At 38.7% G+C, this 22,246-nt stretch overlaps 1 protein-coding gene across 1 annotated transcript in view; it reads left to right on the top strand.

Moving 5' to 3' along the window:
- Positions 1-3,440: 3,440 nt before the first annotated feature.
- Positions 3,441-22,246, top strand: part of ATG5 (autophagy related 5) — a gene marked incomplete at its 5' end in the record, with an annotated part of 58,394 nt that continues 39,588 nt past the window's right edge. Inside the window, 3 exons of the mRNA XM_009071723.1 lie at positions 3,441-3,502; positions 4,310-4,388; positions 10,381-10,543. Of these exons, the coding sequence (XP_009069971.1) occupies positions 3,441-3,502; positions 4,310-4,388; positions 10,381-10,543 (304 nt within the window). The remainder of the gene's footprint in view (positions 3,503-4,309; positions 4,389-10,380; positions 10,544-22,246) is intronic.

Genomic DNA, 22,246 nt, shown 5'->3' with positions numbered 1-22,246 from the left:
TGGCTGCAGGTGAAGGACTGAAAGCACAGTCCAGTGATGTATGTGACTGAGCCTGAACTGTGCAGGGGCAGCAGGAGGAAATTGCAAATGAAGTCAAAAGTCTGTATTCTGCTTAGTCTTTTATCAGTTTCTCCAGGAACTTGAACTCTGCTGTTTCATGGTCAGTACAGCTAAAGCTGCCACTAATTATCACATCCAGAACTCTTTTTGTCTTGTTAATAAGTGACAGATTCAACTGTGGGTCATCTCTGGTCCATCCAATGTCTGTATCAAGAAATCATGACTACTTGTGATCCACTGTGTTGCTTTTCCAGCAGATGTCAGAGATTAACAGGAACCAGGGTCTGTGATGCAGAAACTTCTTGACTTGTTTAAAGACTTTATCTGTTTCCTCACCTGGATTGTGATCTGTTGCCCTCTGCAGAAACTTCTTGACTTGTTTAAAGAAGACTTTGTTTCCTCACCTGGATTATGATCTGTTGCCCTTAGTAGTCCCTCCTCTGATCCTGAGCCACAAGAACTCAACCAACCTGTTGTCTGTCCCATTAAGTTTCATAGATCTAAGCTGTTCCCTCCCATGGAAGACAACCCTCTGTCCTCACCTGCCCTGCCTGTCTTTCCTAAGCAGCTTATGTCTGTCCTTCCACAGCAGTATTCCAGTTGTACAAGCTACCTCAGGTAGCCCAACACAGTCACAGTTATGTCACTGCACATGGGCCTCTAGTTTCTCCTGCTTGTTTCCCAAGCTGTATACACTTATGCAGATACACTTGTGGTAGGCTGTCTTCTTTTATCACTTTTATCTTCTTTTATCACTTTGACGTCTCCCTTGTAGCTGTCACCTTTCACCATTTGCTTTCCACCCATGCCCATTAATTTCTATATATCTGTGGGTTGTTATTCACTCTCCTGTTGTTTATGATCTAAAGCTCTCCTTGCCAGACTGGACAACCTGGAGGCAAAGATACTTTTGTCCCACTTAAGTGGATTCCATCTCTCTCTAGCAGCCCTTTATCCCCAAAGGGTGACCTGTGTCTATAAAAGCCAAGTCCTTGTTGTTGTACCACCTGTTGTTGAAGCACCTTGTTACTGACTTGCAGTTATTCACACCTCTCTGAGCCTTTCTCCTTTAATGGCTAAATTCTGGAGATGTCACCTTGCCCCTAGAGCTGTATAGTCACTTTTGATACACTCAGGGGTTCCCTTGCAGCACTTAAGATTTGTGTCTGTGTGGGTGAACGGCAAGGACTAATAATGCGAGCACAGGACAAACCTTGCTAGCCTGCAACTGGTGAACGGCAAGGACTAATAATGCGAGCGCAGGACAAACCTTGCTAGCCTGCAGCTTACTCACAAGCAGCAAACCTTGGCAGGTTAGCAAGTGGGTTGGCAGATGGGGGAGGGCTCTCTCCCCCAGAGGATGGAGTCTCCTAGTGCTATGACTGCTGCTTCTTGCTGTGGGTGTGCTGTTCAGATTGCTCTGATGCTTTCTCAGAATTTCCAGCCCCTTGTCTGCCATGGAAGCACTGACAGAGGGTGGAGGAGGAGCCTGCCTCCTTTTGACAGACGTTAAGGAAACTTTCCTGTCTGACAGTCTGGGAGCCACTCTGGAAGTCATGCTCACACCACCCGAGCTAGGATCAAAGCCTGTTCACAGCAGGTGGCTCCAGTGAGCCAACGGGTGCCCTTGCCTGGCTCCCTACACACCTCACACTCCCACAGTCAGACAAGGTTTCCTTACGGGCTCAACCCTTATTTTCCCATAGCAGTCTCAGACATCTGGATCCAGAAAATGGTTTAATCATGGTGCAACAACAGAGTAACAGCTTGAGCTGGTGCTTTGGAGACAGGATCCTGAACAAAGGAAACCCAGGGCTTTTATACACTCACAGTCTATGTGTATGATAGTCTGGGGTTTTCCCACAGGGTCATCAGCTGCTGCTGTGTCTCTGTCCAGTCATCTGCCTGGCACCAGGTGCCAATTCCTGTCCTCTTGCCTTGGGTTTCCACAACGGCACCAGGTGCCAATTCCTGTCCTCTTACCTTGGGTTTCTACAATCCAGAACTCAATCTGCAGCTGACACTGCACACTGCAGCTGTACATTGAGCTACCAGCACTGAATGTGTTCCTCAACACCAGAGGTAACAAGACTTTGATCTTCCCCATCTTGTGAGTCTTCATTGGCTGCTCCAGTGATTGCTGACCCTCTTTCTCTTCAGATTCTCATCTCTGCAAGGTCTTGGTGAAGATGCCATCAGTCTCCCTTTGTCTTCCCTGATGCTGTGCAACCCATAGACCTCCTGCAGTTCCTTAACTTGGTGACACTGCACCTCCTCTAGGCAAGGACATTTCTCTGCTTGCCCCAGCCTTCAGGAGAGATCCCAAGCTCTCCTGATAGCTTGAGACCTGGATACATTCATCCTTTCTCAGGAGCCCTGCCTGAGTGAAGGTCTCTGATGTGCTGGAGTAGTTTCTTCAGCAGATGCTAGGAATGACATCCTATAGTTCATTTCCATCCTGTTTGAGTGCTTGCACATGGCCTTCGGTAGAGTTTTTGTCTTCCTATAGTTCATTTCCATCCTGTTTGAGCACTTGCACGTGGCCTTCTGTCTCCTTTCTATGGGTTGTGTTCTAGCCCTGGTAGTTGCATAGGTGTCTCTCTAGTACCAACTGGATGAATATTTGACCCTTCCTATTCATGAATCAGTGGAAGGCAAAAGTTCAAAGCACCTTTTGATCAGGCATTTTTAAACTGCACAGAGCACAGGAATTTTACTGAAGAAATCTTGATCACATGAACTTCATTTTGTAATCTAAACTGGGTAGAAAATAAAGAGGTAGGCCAAGACCTGATGCAGGGGTGTTTGTGTGGGTTTTGTTGGGGTTTGTTTTGTAGCTGTCTATTTTCTTGTGTAAGTTGAAAGTAACTGGAAGTCATTGTTCCTGTTGAACATTTATGTTCCTATATATTATCAGAAGAAACCTGATTTTTGTTACTTAATTCACCTGGAAAACCACTCTCTCATGGAACTTTTGCTGAATCTCTGTTAAGTGTTTAGGACATGATTGACACTTAGTAGCAAAAAGTCTTGGTAAAAACTTGAGCATTAGCAGTGATTCAGGACAAATCTGGATATGCCTCATCTATATTCTTTATTCTCAAATAAGTTCAGGAATTGATGTAGTTTGGTTTTATTTTGCTGTTGTGAATTTGTCTTAGCCTTGGGGTAGCTCACCCGTAGAGGGTGCTAAAGCACTGCTGTGGGAGGGTTTAACAGCTCAGGAAATTGTTTTGGCACAGGTGCTTTTAGAGCAGCACTCTCGGTTGTTGCTCTCCGGACTTTCAAAACTTAGGTGTGTGCTTGGCTCTGTGATCAGTCCCGTTTAATTCAGTGAAGCTACTGAGTTTACAGTTAAGTGTGTGTTTATCTCTTTGTAGGATGAAAAGCTAGTAAGGCTATTTTTAGTTGCAATTTTTGAAAGAGAAGACAATGGAGCTTGGTATGCTGAATGCTAAACAAAAATTTTCTCAGAAATCTTGCCAGTGTCTACTGTGAGAAAGTTGAAGAAAGAGGTTTTTTTACAGTGCCTGTGCAAGTTTTCTGTGTGATATATGTTCCTTATACTGTTGGGGGCTGTAGAGAGAGTAATCTATAAGACAGGTGAATATTAGGAGGAAGCAGCTTCTTTGTGTAACTCATTTAATCTAGAATACCACTGAAATACAAAACTCCGATTAATTTTTTCCCTCCCATTTCATTTTTCTTAATTTGATAGTAAGTGTATAAAGTTCATCTTGATCTATCCTCTTTCAGCCCTTTTACAGATATCTTATTTTTACACTTTGCTCGTCAGTTTGTACAATGACATCAGGCCTGTGGGAGAGGGAAGAGGTGTTAAGGGTCAGTGTGGTTTAAACCCATGGAATCCAAGTACCTAAAAACATGTATGCTTTTCTGTGGAACAGCTATTCCTACCATTAGCACACTTTTTTTAACTGTTTTGAAAAGCTCCACAGAGCAGCTGCAGGCCACTTAATGCTGTTTCAAAAGTAGCAGTTTTGTGGGCACAGCTTAGAGACCACTGGTTTAGATATTGAACATGTAAATTCCAGACTGGATTCTGCCAGAAACTGTCAGTCATTTATACTTGCCTGTGTAACTTTTCTGAATAAGCAATAAAGAATGATAATTGTGGGAGTCAAACAGCTAATTTGTGTGTGTGTGTGTGTGTATAAATGCAGGTATGTTAACTGTTAAATGTAGGATTAAATGTGCAGCTTTGATATTAATACCTTGTCATTTTTAGGCATTACCCAATTGGTTTGCTGTTTGATCTCCATGCATCAAATACAGCCCTTCCTTGGAGCATCACAGTGCATTTCAAGGTAAAACTGAAACATACCCTTAGTTAAGAGCATGAGATTCCATGACATTTGGAAGCTAGGAAAAGATTTCTTAATTATTTTCTAAAACAAGTGAATGGTATGATTTGAAAGGGTTGAATGGTATGATTTCTAGGGTTGAACTCGGTGATCTCGGAGGTCTTTTCCAATCTGGTTGAAAAGAAAAAAGAATGAAAAAGAAAGGGAGAATGTTCATTCTTCAGGGAGTGTATAAAGGTTTCTGTAAAGCTGCAGCTGTTTTCCATGAGGTTGTGTGTGCTTTTGTGTGACTTTCCTTAGAAAATTGTTCTATTATAATCTGAAAATCCAAAATTGATTTTCAAGATAAGAGACTGTCAGTGCAATTGAGTGGATACAAGAGAAGAACTTTCTATAATGTTAATTCAATCAACTTGAGTTGGCTAAAGATTAGGAAGATTGAGAAGTGCTTGTCCTTTAAGCATATGTGAGTGTGGATATGAGATACTGTAGAAATCCTTGAAGTCAGGGAATGCTGTTGTACATCATGTGGGTCTCTTTTGGAGAGCTGAGTGACATCAGTTTGGCTTTGTGACAGCTTGGTCACGGGAGAGACATGATTTTGGTTGCACATTGTAAAATGATTAGATATGACTCCATAGTGCTACTGAGCTTTTCTCAGAAAGGTACTTGGGCAGGGTTAGCTTTGGTGCAGGATTCTTTCATGCACTGAAATGCATTGAGTCAGAAATCCCAGGCATGTTTTGAAGTGAAAAGCACAACTAAAAATCGTGGTATTTAACTTGTGAAATGTTAATTTCTCCAGTGTAAAAGAAACAGTTCAACAGGAAAACTGATCCAAAGGAGAGTGCTAGGTTAATAGGCTTGACTAGTGTGTGAGAGATTTGAGTGAAATGAAGAGTACTGGGAAGCAGTTGTGTTGAATGCTTTGATTCAAACAATTTTTCTCTTGAAGGCCTTTTGGAAAAGGCCTTTCTAAGAGTAGTCTAATCCTTTTGGGAAATGTCCACTGAAATCATAGATTCTTGTTGTATGTATTTCTACATGTAGAAACTTTTAAAATAACTGACTGAACGAATCTGAAGTTGGGGGTGTTTTTGAAACTATTGCAACTGTTACACTTCTGTCTGATAAATATCAGAGACCTGGGATGAAGAAACTTCCAGAGTGTTCAGAAGAAAATGTAGGGCATCTAATTTCATAAATCATGTTTTAATTGTTATGTTTCGAGAGCTCTGGGATATTAACAGTGGCAATGTGTGGATGTTGCCATCCCAGAGTAGAGGCATCTTGACAGTTAAGTTGCAGCACCACAGTGCTTTTCAATTTCATGCGATATTGTAAACTGAATTTATATTGCCAGAAGATCAGCTAACAGCACCACAGTGCTTTTCAATTTCATGCTATATTGTAAACTGACTTTATATTGCCAGAAGATCAGCTAATTTAAGTTTGTCTCAAAGGTGTACATTAAAGATCAGCAGAAATAATTTACTGCTAAGGCACTCTTATTTTAAAAGCTGATGTAATTTAGTAATATAATACCTTGGAGTTAGCACCTGTGTAATCTCTCTTCCTATTTTGATGTAATAATATAATACCTTGGAGTTAGCACCTGCATAATCTCTCTTCCTATTTTGATGTAGTCTGAAAGTTTATTTAAATAAACCCCCCTTAATCCTGAAAGTCAAAACATGACTGAAATATATCAAAGTATGTCAAAATATTGAAGAGGTTTTCATGTGTTACGGTTTCTTACAGCTGAATAGTTTAGGTGTGGGATTTCTGGCTAGATTATTCTTTTCCTTTCTGTGTAGTTATTCTTCAAAGAGCCATAATTTTTATTTGGCTTAATTGAACAGTGTTAGATTTTTCTGGGGTTTAACTTACATTGTCATGCCTGTCTCCTTTATTCCACCAAAGCATGCAGTCAACAGCAGATATCTCAAACATCTGTAAGGAGTGTTTTTCAACTGTAAAAAAGTCAAATTCCCCCTATCAGGTTTCTTTGTTGAAAGTCAAAAACATGAAAAAGGATTTTCTGTTCAGCAGAAGTTTGGAAGTTGACAGGTGCTTGTAATTGTCCTCCTGTGTTATGTATATACACCAAATAATAAACACACTTAGTCTTTGCACTGAAAAAAAGCAGTTTCTTAATTTGTACTTCTGATATGCAATAAAATAACATGCACGTATAAAGCTGAATTAAATAGTCATAGAAGGATGAGCTTGAACAGCATACTGAGGTCTGAGAATCATGAGAAGCCATAGCCTGGGAAGTGGCTTTTGTTACCCAGGTGTGGCTTTATGGGGAGGAGGGAAACTCTATCCTTTCCTGTTAAAATCATCTCATGTTACCCTGAGGCATGCTTAGCACTTTTCATGTTCTCAGTGTGGTAACCAACTCTCCAGATTTTGGGCAGTAGATAGGAAGTGGTGAACTGGTCTGGAAATAGCAGCACTCTTGGAGGAGAGGAAATGGGGTGTGCTGGGTGAAAGGCAAACATTCTCCCTGTGCTGAAGCTGGTGCCTGCCTCTGCACCCATGACCTGGTGGAGGGGAGGAGAGGCTGTATCTGTCTTTGTATAACAGCCATTGTCTTGGGTTTTTTTTAGCTGAAAATTGGGTCAGGTGGAGTGAAAAGGATGTGCTTTTCCATGTAGCATATGGATAAATTGTGGGACTGCTAGGAGATATTGTGGAAGTCAGAAGCAAAAATGTGGGTTTTTTGAAATTCATCTTCTTTGAAAGACAGACCACTGATGGTAGCTGAACACCAATATGTGGATGCTGCCCCTGTCACTGGATACATTCTTTCTGGTTTTTTAGTGCCCTCTTTTCTGTGTCTGTATTCTAATGCAGCCAGTCACTGTCTGACATTGTGTGTCACAACATAACATACTGTCACAGTATAAACAGGTGTTTTGCGAGCTGGAACTGATAGATAAATATGGGTGGAATGGAGTTATGAAACCAGACTGTTGAAACCACCTGTGATGTTTTTGGAACAGTTTAATGTGAGAGGTCATTTAGTCCTCCTGTCTGTACAGACAGTACCTATTTTTTTATGACCAGTTCATGCTGCAAGTGGCTACTGGCATGTGAAAAAAAAAGAGTACTTCTTGAGCTTTCTAAGAAAATCAGAGTCAAACCTGAGCAACTTTTTTTTTTTTTCAAAGACACTGAACATGAAGAGAGTAAGGCATCACCAGTAAGAGTGCTTGAATTAAGGCTGCTTCTGGGATCTGTTAAAACTTCCCACGTATCTCATAGTTGTATAGCCAGGGGTGGCTGCCAACTTGGTTACAACTGTCTCCTCAGGGAACTGAATAAAGCTATTTGCATTTGATCACTATCTCCTCAAGTAGGAAGAATGCAAGTAGAATTTAAAAGATAAAAATTAAAGCATGCGTGATCTATATTCAAGTATAAAACTATTCTGTTCCCTGATTTATGAATCAGTGGTGATGCAATGTTTTCTGTTGGTAGTCTCATGTAGGTGAAACTGTTTCATATGCTTCTTGTACATGCCTTGTTTTTTTCCAAATTACAACTTTCATGTTCAGGTTTTTCAGCTTCCACTCACAGTACTGCATAGAAAAGTGTCAGTATTTTTCTACTACACAGGAGAGTAGACTGTCTTCCAGTCTTTCAGTGTTACTCCTTAGAAGCTGGGAAAACTAATCATGCCACACCTAGTTTGACTACTGTGGCTAGATTCTTTACACTAGCTTAGCTTGCTTTGACCGATTTTAAGTATCTCCTTGTTATTTTGCAGACTACACTGTGTATGATTTCTGGAACATGTTCCCAGGGAGTGACATTCCCTGTAATGTGAAATTCATTGGAAGAAATTGAGCAGGAAGATGTCTACCTGTAGAAAGACAGGAATGTAAAAAAAAAAAGACCCTGCAGTTCAATATTTAGATACATGTGAAGCAAAACAGTTGTAACAAAACTGTTCTTTTCATAAACTTAGCTAAAGCATCAGCTTTTAACTATGAAAGTCAATTTCTAGGTTCCTGTATTGCTTGGCTTTAGGTACATTCCACTGTTTCTTCCCTTTGTTTGAGGCTGCCACTGTCTCACTTTGAATTCCTGCATGTAAAGAACTGTTTTGATCTTTAAGTATGCTGTTTCTGTCTGTTCATTTCTTCTGGATTGGTTACCAGACTTTACATTTTTTATTTGAGCAAGTAAGTTGAACTTCTGAAAGTATTTTACAGCTCTATGCAGATGTCAGTTGGCAAGTAGCAATTCCAGTAATGTTTTCCTAGTAATCTTGGGCCTAATTATGCTGAGACACTCAGCTTTGCAGGGTAGAATGGGAGCAAGGTCTGCCCAGAACAACTCTCTCTTCTCTTTAATGTCTTTATACTTGGCCATTCTCATATGAGAAACAAGATTTACCTCTGTCCTTAGATTTCTGGTCAGCTTAACATACATCAGGGCTACGTAACAACAGCACTCACTGTATGAGTTCAGCACCAAACCACATAAACTGTAGTGGAAAAGATACTAGCAATCTTCTCTTTGCTTTATGCCCCTCTTTTGGGAAAATACTCATCATTTTGATCCACGGTTTCCAGAGTTTGGGTTCACTGTCATAAAGAGGAATCACTATATGAAATTTGGTTATTTATTCCAACTCTTTTAAATAACTGAATGAGAAGGGAACTAAAATTGTTGTCCTCAGAATTTCCTTCAGGGTAGGCAATCCCTAGCTCCTTTTCACATTGCCTACTGGTAGTGGGTTTTGGATATTTTGAGTTCCTGTATTTTGAAACACTCTTCACTATTTTTCCTGGGTTTGTGTGAAGGAGTGTAGGTATGGGGTTTTTTTCCCAGCATTATATTACTCTTACTGTGACGTGTTAACTATGTTGTAAAAGCCTTTGAGAAATACCCAGTTATAAGTACTTGTATTTCCAAAAGGGTTTTGACAGTCCATCACAAAAGCTTTTTTAAAGAACCAGTTTGTAATGGGATAAGAGGAAAGGGCCTCTGGTGGACCAGCATGAGAATTAAAGTATAAAAATGTGGCAAACCCATGTTATGAAGGGGGTGCTGACAATGCTGCCAGTCTGGTTTGGCTCTGAATTTTGCACCATTCAGCATAGTCATAAGCAGCTGTGAAATGAATAAGGAGGGAATAAAATACTCTGGGTTTTAAAATTTCTGACAGCTAGAGGCAGTGGATTTGTGGTAATGAATGCTGGAGTTATGATGGCATGTGGCAGTAAGTGTTGATGAAAGAAAAATTAGAGTAAGAACAAGCACAACTTATACTTTTATAGTGCTGGACTTCTGATCAGTTAACTGCCAAAGAAATCTTTTTTGTACCTCAATGAGATTTACTACTATAATTCCATAATAAATGAATTGGGTGAGGTACTTGTCATTTTCCAAGGGGTTAGGAGTGACCTGAGGAACAGTAACTGGGCAGCTGCAGTGCTGAGTGCTGTGTGCCTGCTCTGACCAAACACAAGGGGTCAAGTCACAGAGGTTGGCCATAGGCACATGGATTGGTAAAGCTGGAGCTGACAAGGATTTCCAGTATCTCTAAGGAAGAATGTTTGTAAGTGGCAGATATGCAATAGTTCACATATGTGAATGATTCTACTTGGAGGAAACATTTTTCAAGGTCCTGCTTAGAAATGGGTGATCAGCTACTACTGAGAGTCAGTACAAATTAGGTGCTTGTCACTCACTTCTCCCTCTTTCCTCCTGTTTGTTGCCTGAGATTTGGGCATCTGTTTGAAAACATGTTAAAATTCTGGCTTTACAGAAAACTGTTCAACTTTTATTTTTCCTGAAAGGTTTTCCCTTTCTTGTCAGCAGAGCAAGAGAATGGTTGTTACATTCTTCCATAAGTAGTAGATTCCAGTGTGCTTCTTTTGCATAAATATAAGCCTGTTTAAAATTATCATTTATGCTTCATCATCTAAGGTATGTGATGCATTTATTTCTCTTGATCTATCATTTCTCTTTGTAGAATTTTCCAGAGAAGGATCTTCTACACTGCCATTCTAAGGATGTGATTGAAGCTCATTTTATGGCTTGTATAAAAGAAGCAGATGCTTTAAAGCACAAAAGTCAAGTCATCAATGAGATGCAAAAAAAGGATCATAAGCAACTGTGGATGGGGTTACAGAATGGTAAATACAACACATCAAGTATTAATTGTATTTAGGTCTAGCAAGCTAATAAATAATTTCTTCAAATTTTAGTTGTGATACAGGATATAAAATGTCATTCACAGAATTTTTGTCTAATGTCATAGAAAGCGTTTTTTGGTTTGGTTTTTTTATGTTTTTTTTTTAAATAATAAAAGTCATGTGGATGGGGTTACAGAATGGTAAATACAACACATCAAGTATTAATTGTATTTAGGTCTAGCAAGCTAATAAATAATTTCTTCAAATTTTAGTTGTGATACAGGATATAAAATGTCATTCACAGAATTTTTGTCTAATGTCATAGAAAGCGTTTTTTGGTTTGGTTTTTTTATGTTTTTTTTTTAAATAATAAAAGTCATTGGTGGTTTGGTTTTTTTATGTTTTTTTTTTTTAATAATAAAAGTCATTTTGGTGAGCATTCAAAGGTGGCTCGAGTTATTCAAGGAACTAGATTGGGTCTTGACTCTGCTTTAACAACCAAAGCTAGCAGCAGATCAAAATAGATAGCTAAATATTGCCTGGTGTGCTTTGTGCATCCCGTGGTCTTTATTTGGGAGACACCTGGGGTTTAAGTGTTCAGTATTAGCCATCTTGGACCATAAAGAAATGAGATTGTCTCCTCTAGCTAAAGCTTAAGGGTTGTGTCACTGGTAAACAGTGCAGGCAAGCTTTCAAAAAGGTTGCCCAGTAGATGAATCATATTACTTTTCTCTCTGCCAAAATATCTTTTTATTGCTGATGTTACCACAGCTTTCAGAAAGGTTTCTGCATAGGTAAGTATTGACTTGAAAACTCAGCAAAGTAATTCAGAACAGCATCTTATAATTAGTGTTCTTCCTTTGCACAGGTGGCACAAATCTGTATTGTCGTGCAAAATGAAACTTATTTTGTTCTTAGTGCCTCCTTTTATCATGGTTATTAGAGGCCTGTAAGTTGAAAAGGTTTTCTAAGTATTTCAGAAGCTGCTCTCTGGTCTGGATGGTCTTGGCACTTCCGATGCATTTTTCTTATCTCCTGAAGTTTTCGTTTCTGTTGTCACTAGTGAATTTATTTTATGGAATGAAGATGTTTATTCTATGTTGAGCTCTGAAATACTAAACACTTAGAATTAAACATCTTCCCATACATTTATAAGGAAAATTAAATGAAACAGGAGAACCTTTGAATGCAAGAAGGTTTGAGCCATGTCTTTGCTTTAGACCAGGAGGTTCCAAGTCAGCTTGGGTTTAATGTGGATATTAGTGAGTGTGTGGGATTTCCTCGTTTCATTGTTGCTTAGTGGCACTGCCTTTCACTGTAGAGATACTCCTGCAGCAGTTTTGAAGTTTGAGAGCTTATTAGATAGACACTCTGATTTCTATTTTTTATTTAATTGGGGGAGAGTTAGAAATTGAGGGTTTATTTTAATTTTCCATTTGAGTGGGAAGATCTTGAGGGATGCCATACATACTTGCAAAATCTATCAAGTAAAAAAATTGCACTTTATCTCGTGAGGGATGCCATACATACTTGCAAAATTTATCAAGTAAAGAAATTGCTTTTTATCTCATTCAGTTCAAAGTACTTTTTGAGAGATTATTTTGTCTAGGTACTTGTCAGTAAATTGACTGATAATATGTTCACTTTTGTGAATTAGCAGTAAATAAAGAGTTCTGGTCCAGTGGAAACCAGAACTGGTATAAAAGTAGTTGTTTCTCCAAAGCCTTTATCATTACAAGTCAATTTAAACTGCAATTTTAATAATTCTGGGGGGGAAAAAATGTGTTTTGCTGTAAGAGTATTTGTCTTGCAAGCAGTTGAGTTCAAGTACCAAAATGCTGTGCCAGCATAATTTTGGTTTCTATTTTTAAAATTATTAGCTTTATTGCAAAAAGAAATTCTGTTGCTTCGTCCCAGTGCTCAACTGTTCCCAGCACTGCACTTTATGTGCTCTTTTTATCATACTTTTAAAAGTTAAAACTTAAAGACCTCTAATGTGAGTTACACTTTTATCATACTTTTAAAAGTTAAAACTGAAAGACCTCTAATGTGAGTATAATGAGTAATAAAATGAGTTTAATAATGACAGGAGAGTTGACTACACAGTGACACAGTACGAGTTAAGATTCTTTTCTTAACCAGAAGTTACAGACCCTCGATACTCTCAATATGTAAGGTAAGGGGACAGATACTCAGCATGTTCACAGTACGAGTTAAGATTCTTTTCTTAGCCAGAAGTTACAGACCCTTGATACTCTCAATATGTAAGGTAAGAGGACAGATACTCAGCATGTCTTTTCCATGCCTGTCTTAGGCTGTATCTTTTAGTTGATTATTTGTCTAAGAATGCCTTCAGTTGTAGGAAACTAGACGTTTTCTGTTTTGCTGTATAACGTTAAGAGCAGAGGTTGCCTGGCAAGGTTAATTTCAAGAAGGTTTCACTGTACTTAATGAGAAATTGCACCTGTGGAATCTGACACCTAAATGAGAGGTTTAAGAAATCTTTTGAATACTTTCAAATGCTAATTTTAATTTCTCAAGTCTTCATAAAAGAGAAACAAGAAAAGCTTGTGAAACCAAGAAAACTCTTTTTAAGCATGTTTTATCTTTCAATATGTTTTTATAGGCTTTCGTTTGAGATGTAATAATTTTAAACCCCTTTGTGAAACAGTGAACGGCCACAAAAAAGAAAAGAAAGTAGCATTTGTGATAACTGCTTTGTAAGTAAAGATACATCTGCAGGCTGGGTTTTTTTCTGTGAAACTTCAAACAATTTCCTTCACTTCTTAAATATAGGGAGTGTTATTTGTTTAATGAGTGATTGCAATACTTACAGGATATGTATTAAACTCTCATTTATGGAAAAAAACCCCATCCAATTTTGCTTGTTTGGAGAAATGTAACTATCAGTTAATGCATGATTTGCTATAAATATTTCTGCTGAGAAGCAAGTACTTGAATAGGTAGCATGTGAAACTTTTCAGTTGCCTGTAGATGGCTTTTAAAGGAAGAGCTGTAATAGTGAATTTGTGGGAAAATCTTGTGCTGGCAACAGCTGGTCGGTATTTATAATAAGTTTTACATCCCTCTTCCCACCATTTCTGGTTTTCTGTTCTTATGCTACCAAATCAGGAAAGTAAACATACTTTTCTATCTTTTGCTGCATTTTTTCTTGTTCTTCAGACTTCATTTAGGCAATTTTTGTCCATATTTCTTAGCTAGAACACTTCTTTGGGACAGATACATTTTGACCAGCATTGTCAATGTCTGACTGTGGTAGGGAAGTGATAAAGGCAGAGTCTATAGCTATACTGACCTTTCTTCCTTGGTAAGAACTGTTAAAATTCTTTGGTCAGAATCCATGGAAAATGTTACTACTGGTTTTACTTTGATAGAGTTATGGCCATTTTTATCATGGATAAAGAGGATTTTCAAGTGGGTGAGTTTTTTTCTTCTTGCCTTTTGTGTGGAAAAATTAAAGGCTTTCAGCTTTGAAACAGTCAGACTCTGTGGGCCTACTGGTGATTCAGGATCAAACAAACGAAATCTCAGCTGATTTGGGAGGGGAGAGCTGTATTTTTTTTTGCATGGTTCAAAGAATTAATATCTGCAACTTCAGTATATAATGGTTCTGATAAAGGAGGGAGTTTAGATTCAGCACATCTGCTTTTCATCAGTTGTGGAGCAACATAAGCAACCGTACCCTGAAATTTTCATAGGCATCATTTATAACCAGTGAAGACTAGACTTGGTATTTCTGATACATGAGTGAGGGAAATAAACAGTAAAAACTCCTAAGCATTTTAAAGCTTCTTTTATATATTATAAAATATAATGAAGTCATTATTTTACTGAAAATATTATGGAAAAAGAATGTAATGCTCATTCATGCTGTTGGGCTTACCAGAAGTTAAGTGGCCCTGTTGAATTGTTTTTATTAAAGGGAGAAAAATCCTGCAAGCAGTCAGAATATACAATATTTTATCCCTTAATGCATGTGGTCTCTTTCTTGTGTTACTGACAGGATCAGGCCTGTGTTATCTTGCATTTAGTTCTAAATTTTATCTAAACTGTTCTTGGGCTTTTGAGAGGCAGAAGGTGTGTTTCTTGTGGATTGTTACATCCCTGTTTAGAAATGTTTGAACTGCCAAAAAGAAATAATATCATATAATATCCTCATCTCTTGTGCTGTGTACACATGGCCCAGGTTTAGTAGGTGTGTTTCTCCTCTTCATAGAGAACTGATGGAAGCAATGCTGTTCTTCACCTCATGGTGAACATGCTTTGGTAGCTGAGCAGATCTCTGTAATCTAAACTGATCATTTGAAATGTAATTTTCGCAATATGTGCTTGGAAAAATCTTCAGAAATTTATCAGGAGAATTAATTAACAAGCCATTGGTTTTTAAATCACAAAGCCATCTTTTATTCTTTCCTGTAGTGCTACTAAAAGTGGGATTTCCTTCCATGTTCTGTCTGTGGAGATTTGGTTGACTGTGAAGAAAGATTAAATAATTCTTTTGAGCTTGGAAAATGGTGTGTTGGTTAAAAGGATTTTTTAAAAATCATGACCTTCCTGGGCTGGTAGTTAAACATTTCTCAAAATGCATCAAGTCACGTTATCATTAGGGTCAGTACCTGCTTATTTTGGGGTCAAGGTAGCATAGCATACACACACAACATTGGGGCTGCAGATGTTTTGGAGCTGAAGGGAGTGCAGCGTAGACATGTTCAAATAGCTCTGCACAAAGTCAGCCCAGTGCTGTTCTGGTGCTGAGCTGGGGCTGGGCTCAGGCAGGCTGGACCTGCAGAAGGAACCAGCTGCAGCAGAGCAGGCCTTCCCAGGGATTATTTTTTGCCATGGTGATGGGTTTTGCTTGGTGTTTGGTTGGTTGTGGTGGTTTTTCTGGTAATGGATTGTGACCTAGACTTCACTGTTAGGTCTGCAGTGTTTACTGGCTTGTTACCCTTTCTGCAGAAATGACTAAGCCAATGCTCCACCCGTGTGCGTGCGGTATCATGAGTCTGAACTGCCATCCCCTGACACCACTGGGTTTTGCTTTGTTGCTCTTCTGGGCTGGCCTGGTGCCTACGTGCAGAGCTGCCCTCTGTCGAAGTGCAGAGGTGGAGAGTTGATGGCCTACGTTCCCCCGTTGGCTTTCGCTGCTCTCAGCAAGGGAACAGAGCAGGGCTGATGTGTCTGAGGCCAGTCAGAACCAGTGGCCTCAAGTGCATGAACTTTATGAAGGCAGAGAAGGAAGGAAAGCTAAAGGTAACACAACATTCACATCCTCCTTTATACTGCAGTCTCTGCCAGGAGAGGAGGTTGTCTAGAGATAGATAGGCAGAGGTAGATACTTCATAGTGGTTTTGTCATCTTGTTAGATGTGCATGTGTCTGATGAAAACCATTACACTCTGAGGGAGCATATTTGGAGGTCTTTTCACTGCCTCCTGCTTTCCTTCCTCCCGTCGCCCTCAAAATATGTCATTTCTGGAAAGATGTGTGAGATATAACTAAAATTCAAAGTAAACTATCTCTGAAAAACGAACTTCACTTTTAATATTAACTTGCTTTAGTTGTTGAGAGTTTTGGTGGGTTTTTTGCAGTTTGTTATGCTTCTAAATTACTTTCTGCTAGTAAACTCCTGAATTTGACCAGATACATTAATAAAAAGTTTCCTTAACTTTTAAGAAAGGTTTTATTTTAGAAAAAACATGGTACAGGGAAAGCAAAGTAGGTTAGTAAGTTATGTAGTTATGCTGCTCTGTATATAAAAAGAGCATAATTTGAGATGAAGAAATCAAAATATCAAGGCTATCTAGACTTGGAGCAGAGCTGGAGCGTGGATAGAATTGTCAGGAGTCCTTTTCCCTTTGGCTTAGGGAAGTCTATAACAAGCCCTGCAGCTCTATTCCCACACAAGCTGTATGTTGTGTGTTTCAAAAACAGATTACACTTTCTCATGTGTCATCAGAGCTTTCTTTTTAGCTTAACTGACAATACTTACTGAGATCACCTGCTTTTCAATCGCACAGAAAGTTTACATTTTGTAGGATTTTCATGTTTGAATAAAGGAAAGAGCATAGTCCATCTTGATGATTTTCTTCCCCTGAACCTTTTCCAGGTAAACTGATGACCTAGAAATGAAGGGAGGTGCTATTAAGGAAACAGTGTACTTAAAGTGAAACTTCTTGTTTGTGAGTACGTTTAATAAGTGAAAAGAGTGTTGGTAAGATATGCCTCCCTTGTAGATATTAAAAGAAGGGAGGGGGAAAAGGCCTTTTTGGATCTGATAGATAATCTGAAGAATGAGATGCTGGTTTCTTACACGGTTTTCAAACTGTTTTGTTAACCTGCAAAACTTAAGCAACATACTCATTTCTTTATCTTCAGAACCCTACTTTGCTATAAAAAGTAATGGATAAATTACAGCATAAAAGTAAAGGTGTTAAATACACTGATCTCAAACCTAGTTGTATAGTATTAGGGGAGGGATCCCCCCTTACTTCTTGGGTTGCATCTGTAGCTGTTATTCCAAAGCTTCACCTCCAAAGGTACTTCTAAACTAAAGGTTTTCTGTGGTTCTTATACTTCATATGGAGTGTCTTTAGTCTGCTGTGGGTGGTTCTGCCCAAGTCCTTCTTTGGTTCATATGGTTGGTGGTAGACAGTGATAAACCAGTAAGAACAGGCAAGTTTTGTGTTTTTAAAGGATTGGACCTGTGGGTGGTTCTGCCCAAGTCCTTCTGTGGTTCATATGGTTGGTAAGACAGTGATGAACCAGTAAGAACAGGCATTTTTAATGTGTTTTTAAAGGATTGGATGCATTTTTATGCAAGTTGCAAGTTGGTATTGCTTGCATAGAGCTGGAGATACAATTTGTTTGCAAACTTTTTTAACAAATTTAAACCACTAAATTGTTTTAAGGAGAAATCACGAATAGTCCAGACAAAATTGTGCAGATATGCTACCCCAAGAGCTATATTTATTCCTTTCTGACTTTCTAGGAAGATATTGAAATACAAAAGCTATGAATTACCATTTCCATTCTGAATTTAAACAATTTCTGACTTTCTAGGAAGATATTGAAATATAAAAGCTATGAATTACTTTTCCATTCTGAATTTAAACAATCTTTCCCTCATTTATGCATTTTCTGTTACTTAAACCCTCTCCACAGCTGCCTTGAAATAAAGCCAGTTCTGCAGTCAGTACTTCGATAGCTGTTGCATCTCTGTCAAATATAGATACAAAATAATTCCTTATTAAAGTATTTTAGGTAAGTTTAAGGATTAGGGTGGGTTGTTTTAGTTTTTTTTACCCTCTGTACTACAGTGGGAACTCCAGTTTAACTGCCTGTACTCTGTTAGGAGCATGTCTTACTGCAGTTTACTTGTAGATGTAATTTTACATTCTGTGATAATTGCCCCTATTGTTTGTGTATGCTGATTTAAAGCTATGTGCACTGAAATGCATGTTGTTTATTGCAAACACTGGAGCAGTGCTCTTTACCCTCTCTGTGATCCATCCTGGTTACCATTTTTGTAGTGTCAGGTGGGTGGGAGAGACGTGTCTAACATCAAGATCCATGTGAAATTTCAAGTCGTTTGAAGTGTGACAGCACTTGAGTTTCAGAAAAAGGCTGTAGGAGGCTAGCAGGAGTGAGACTAATTTTTCAGGTTGTCTGAAGAACATTACCCCTAGGTCTCGGCCTGAAAAAGAGACCCAGCTTCAAAATTTCAGCCTGGACTGATCCTTAGTTTACACTGCTCAGTAGTAAAAGTTTCAGTCAGCAGTTACAAACCCTGACTGGAATTACCAACAACTTTTTAATATAACAGTTACAAAGTTGGATTAATTTCCATGACTGCTACAGGATCTTCAGTCTTACTTAATGGAGGAAACAACAATTCTCAGTAGAGTTTCCCTGTAACAGTAATTTGTTTAACTGGTTTAATGTGCAGTTTCAAGTCATAAACACTGATAGGTTTCTGAACCCTAAATGCATCATGTAGCACTCTGTAAATTTATGTATGAGGTTCAATTTGCTGCTTAATGAATTTGTGTACTGAGATTATTGTCATGGATGATGTTGTCTTTGTAGTTTTGCCAGCTCATACTTTTTCTAATTATTTAAATAGATTATTTTTAAAGCTCTCCTTAGATTCTGTGCAGCTCTAGTACTCAAGGGTAGTGTCGGTGTGGTGTTTGGGCATTCAGTGACTGCATTTCTAATAAATGAATATATATAAATACACGTGGCTTAGCTGATACATTTTTCAACTGGATCTGTCCTCAGTTATTAGTAAGTTTCTGATCTTTGATAAAATACAAAGAGCACAGGTTTTGTATCTCAGTTATATAGCAACCATCTTCTCTTGTTTAAGAAATATGGTTAGTAGAGTCATATGAAACTTGTCACTAATCTCACTTCTGTTCAAATGTTATTGTCATTACTTCAAGTATTGTTATTCAGATATGAACATCTGCCTTTTGCAAGTACTGGTTTTTGCTAATACAGAAACTCTCTAACACTTCGGTCAAGCACTTTCTTAAAAACAGATGGATTGTGGAAAACAAAAGTAATGAGATTTGACTATTGCAGCAGTTTAGATATCATACAGACTGCAAAAGCTTTTCACAGGGAGGAAGATGAGTGTGTGAAGTGCCTTTGCTGATAGGTAGAGAACTCTTCCTTGTTTACTGGCTTGATGAAAGCTCAGTTTTGTTTCAGTTGTCAAAGTTCTGGCCAGCGCTTTGTCTTTAAGTCCTGTCTAGCCAGCAAACTAATTAGTTCTTATAGCTCATTGTGGCATTAATAGCTTCCCTAAGTCTGTTTTGCATAAATAGGGAATACTGACACCCCAAAGTGGGAGAATGATGAATCCATTCACTTATATTTTCAAGGGGATTGGGGAAGGATGTTGGGCAGTGTTGGGGGTTGGTTGTTTATTTTAAGCTTTGAGTCTTAAGGATTCTGTGAAAAGCAGTTATTTTTGGATTTTGCATTTTTGGAGCTTTAGGATTGTGGCATTCAGCCAATGCTCTGACTGCTAATAAAAGCTCTTGGCAGGTCGTATATGTAGTGTGCAAACTGGGGAGCCTTTTTCTGCTGTTTGCTTTAAAAATTTGTCTTAGATTTCTTACACCCAATGCAGTTTCTTGTAGTAAAAATACTGTAGCCCTGGAAAGATATTTGGAGGGCAGCACTTTAAGTTTATGAGGCTGAATTATACTGTAGCCCTGGAAAGATATTTGGAGCGCAGCAATTTAAGTTTATGAGGCTGAATTCACTTAGAGGCCTTCAGATGGTGCTGTACACATGGTGGAGATCTGTCTTAAGATATCTGATATCTCTCTTAAGGTATCTCCATTATGCCTAGCTAATTTGCTGGAAAGTTTTTAATTCCTGGGAAATCGGGTGGGTTGACAGAACATACTTGATTATGAAATGCAACAAGTTCATCATTCAGTTGTTGCAGATTTATTGCTATTATAGTTGGAAACTGCACAAAATATTAGTAATTTAAACAAGAGATTGTCTTAAGCATTTTCTGAGTGTTCAGAGAATAATCTGAGAAATAGAAATTTGTAAATTTGCCTGCCTTAAATAAGATTACCTGCATGTTTTCTGGGAGGTAAGGAAGCTGGAATGAAGAACAGAAGTGAGTTAACTGTACATTATCACTGTTTAACTTTTTTTTTTGTCCTTCAGAGGCTCACTTGTTTGCCATATGTGCCATGAGGATCAATAACCTTAATCTTCTTTTATAAGTCTGTTATTTGTTCATAATTTCTTGTGCTTCTGATCCATGAGATGTGTTCCTCATCTCTGTTGAAGTTTGAGGACAGCAAGCTGTTCAGCCAACTTTCCTAATTACTGTAATATGAGCATTAAACAAGTTAATGAAGTTAATGTTTATTTCTGTTCAAGTAGGAAGTGTCCGTGCATGTAGATATCTTCTTTGAGTCTGCTGAAGCTCACTGGCTTAAGGAGATCTCGTTTGTTTTGTGTTGTGTATCACCATAATAGTTTTATCAACTGAGTTTATAGTCAGAGGTGGTAATTAAAGTACAAATTCATCAATGCCTGCTCTAGGACGCCTGTCCACACATCTGTAGTGAAAGCTGAGACACCCTCAATGCTGTGCCCAAGGATGAAGGAAGCATGCTAAACCTTCACCTTCCACTGACAGCATTCCTGAGGAGGAGGAGGCAGTCATTCCTGGTATAAACCTTTACTCTGTAGGCTGGGGGTCCCAAGTGCAGGATCGCTTGAGTACAGTCTGCTCCAGGGTTGTCACTGTCACCTCCTGAGCTTCCCAGCCCATGGAGCTCACTCCCTGCATCCAGGCAGCTCCTGAGCTAGGGCAGGTGCCTGCGGTGCTGCTGACTGCAGCTCAGGTAAGTGCCTGTCAAGAGGCACTTGCTGCTAATCAAGAAACAAGGGTGTGGAAGTACTTTCTGAGATAAGTATCAGAAACGCTTCTGCAGAATACCTGGCAGGAGTTTGTTGACAGTTTCTTGGAAATTCCTGCTTAGTCTTAACATTTAGTCAGGAAGAGCCAAGTGTTACAAAGCCTGCAATGTGTGTTAACCTGTGTCTTTTAGTGCTCTGACAGTGATGCCTGCTGGAGTGCAGCAAATCTCAAACTCCTCCTGTTTTCTGCAATTGATTTAATTGTTATCAGCAGTGTGGGAAGGAAGAAGAACCTTTGTCCTGTGAATAGATTTCTGAATTTCACCTTGCTTCATGGGGGCTCAGTTCTGTAATGGGTGGACAGCCCAGCATCTTGAGACCTAGCTGGACATTGTGCTGTGGTGGGAAAATGGGAGACACTGTGTTCCTTCTGAAGAAACATCACTGTGTTTCGTGTCTTGGAGCGTTGGGGCAAATAAGGAAATTCATCCCTTGCTCTTCCCCTTCTAAAACTGCCTTCTCCAGTAAGGCTAGGACCAGCTTTTTCATCTGAGCTCCTTTCATCACTTTAGTTATTTGTCGTTTGCTTGATTTGAATAATTGATTTGCCTGTATAAAAGCCCTTATTATTCTTAGACCTATGCAATCCTTACTTCATTTTGAATGTAATAAACTCTTCAGTTCTTGCAGTGTCTGAACAGGGTGAAATACTGTGCTGCTTTGGGCTATTTTACTAAACTTAGTTACCTGAATAATGACAAGAATGTGTTTCAAGCATAAACTTTTATTTTCAGGTTGTACCATGAATCTGGCAATATATTTTCTGATTATATCATACATTGTTGCAGATTATTTTAATATTTACATATCCAAATGTAAACCTCTCAAAAAGTTTTTTCCTCTCCTTTAATTTTGCTATACTTTACCCCTATTGATCATCTATAGTTAAGAACAATTAGGTGTTTTTAGCAAACTGTGAGACAGTGTGAACCAGTAGCAGCAGGGAGTGGATAAACAGGCGCTGTTAATTGAGGTAATGAAATCCATAATTTATGGCCCAGTATTTCCTTAACAGAGGGAGATAAGATATGAATTCAAGTTGCTTTCTCTTTCACCTCAATAACCTGCCACATCACTGTTTTCATATGAAAATACAGATGACCTACGTTTGGCTTCAAGCTAAATAGGCAAGAGAAATGTGGGGAACATAAATGCATACAAGTGAAACTTCCATAAGAAAAGTTTGCATGTTATTCTAGTCATGTCTCAGTTACGTTATTTG

Source organism: Acanthisitta chloris, unplaced genomic scaffold, assembly GCF_000695815.1.
Source record: "Acanthisitta chloris isolate BGI_N310 unplaced genomic scaffold, ASM69581v1 scaffold6493, whole genome shotgun sequence".
In the NCBI taxonomy this organism is placed as follows: Eukaryota; Metazoa; Chordata; class Aves; order Passeriformes; family Acanthisittidae; genus Acanthisitta; species Acanthisitta chloris.
Note: the sequence above shows the minus strand (reverse complement) of the source record. Positions and strands in the feature narration are given on the sequence as shown.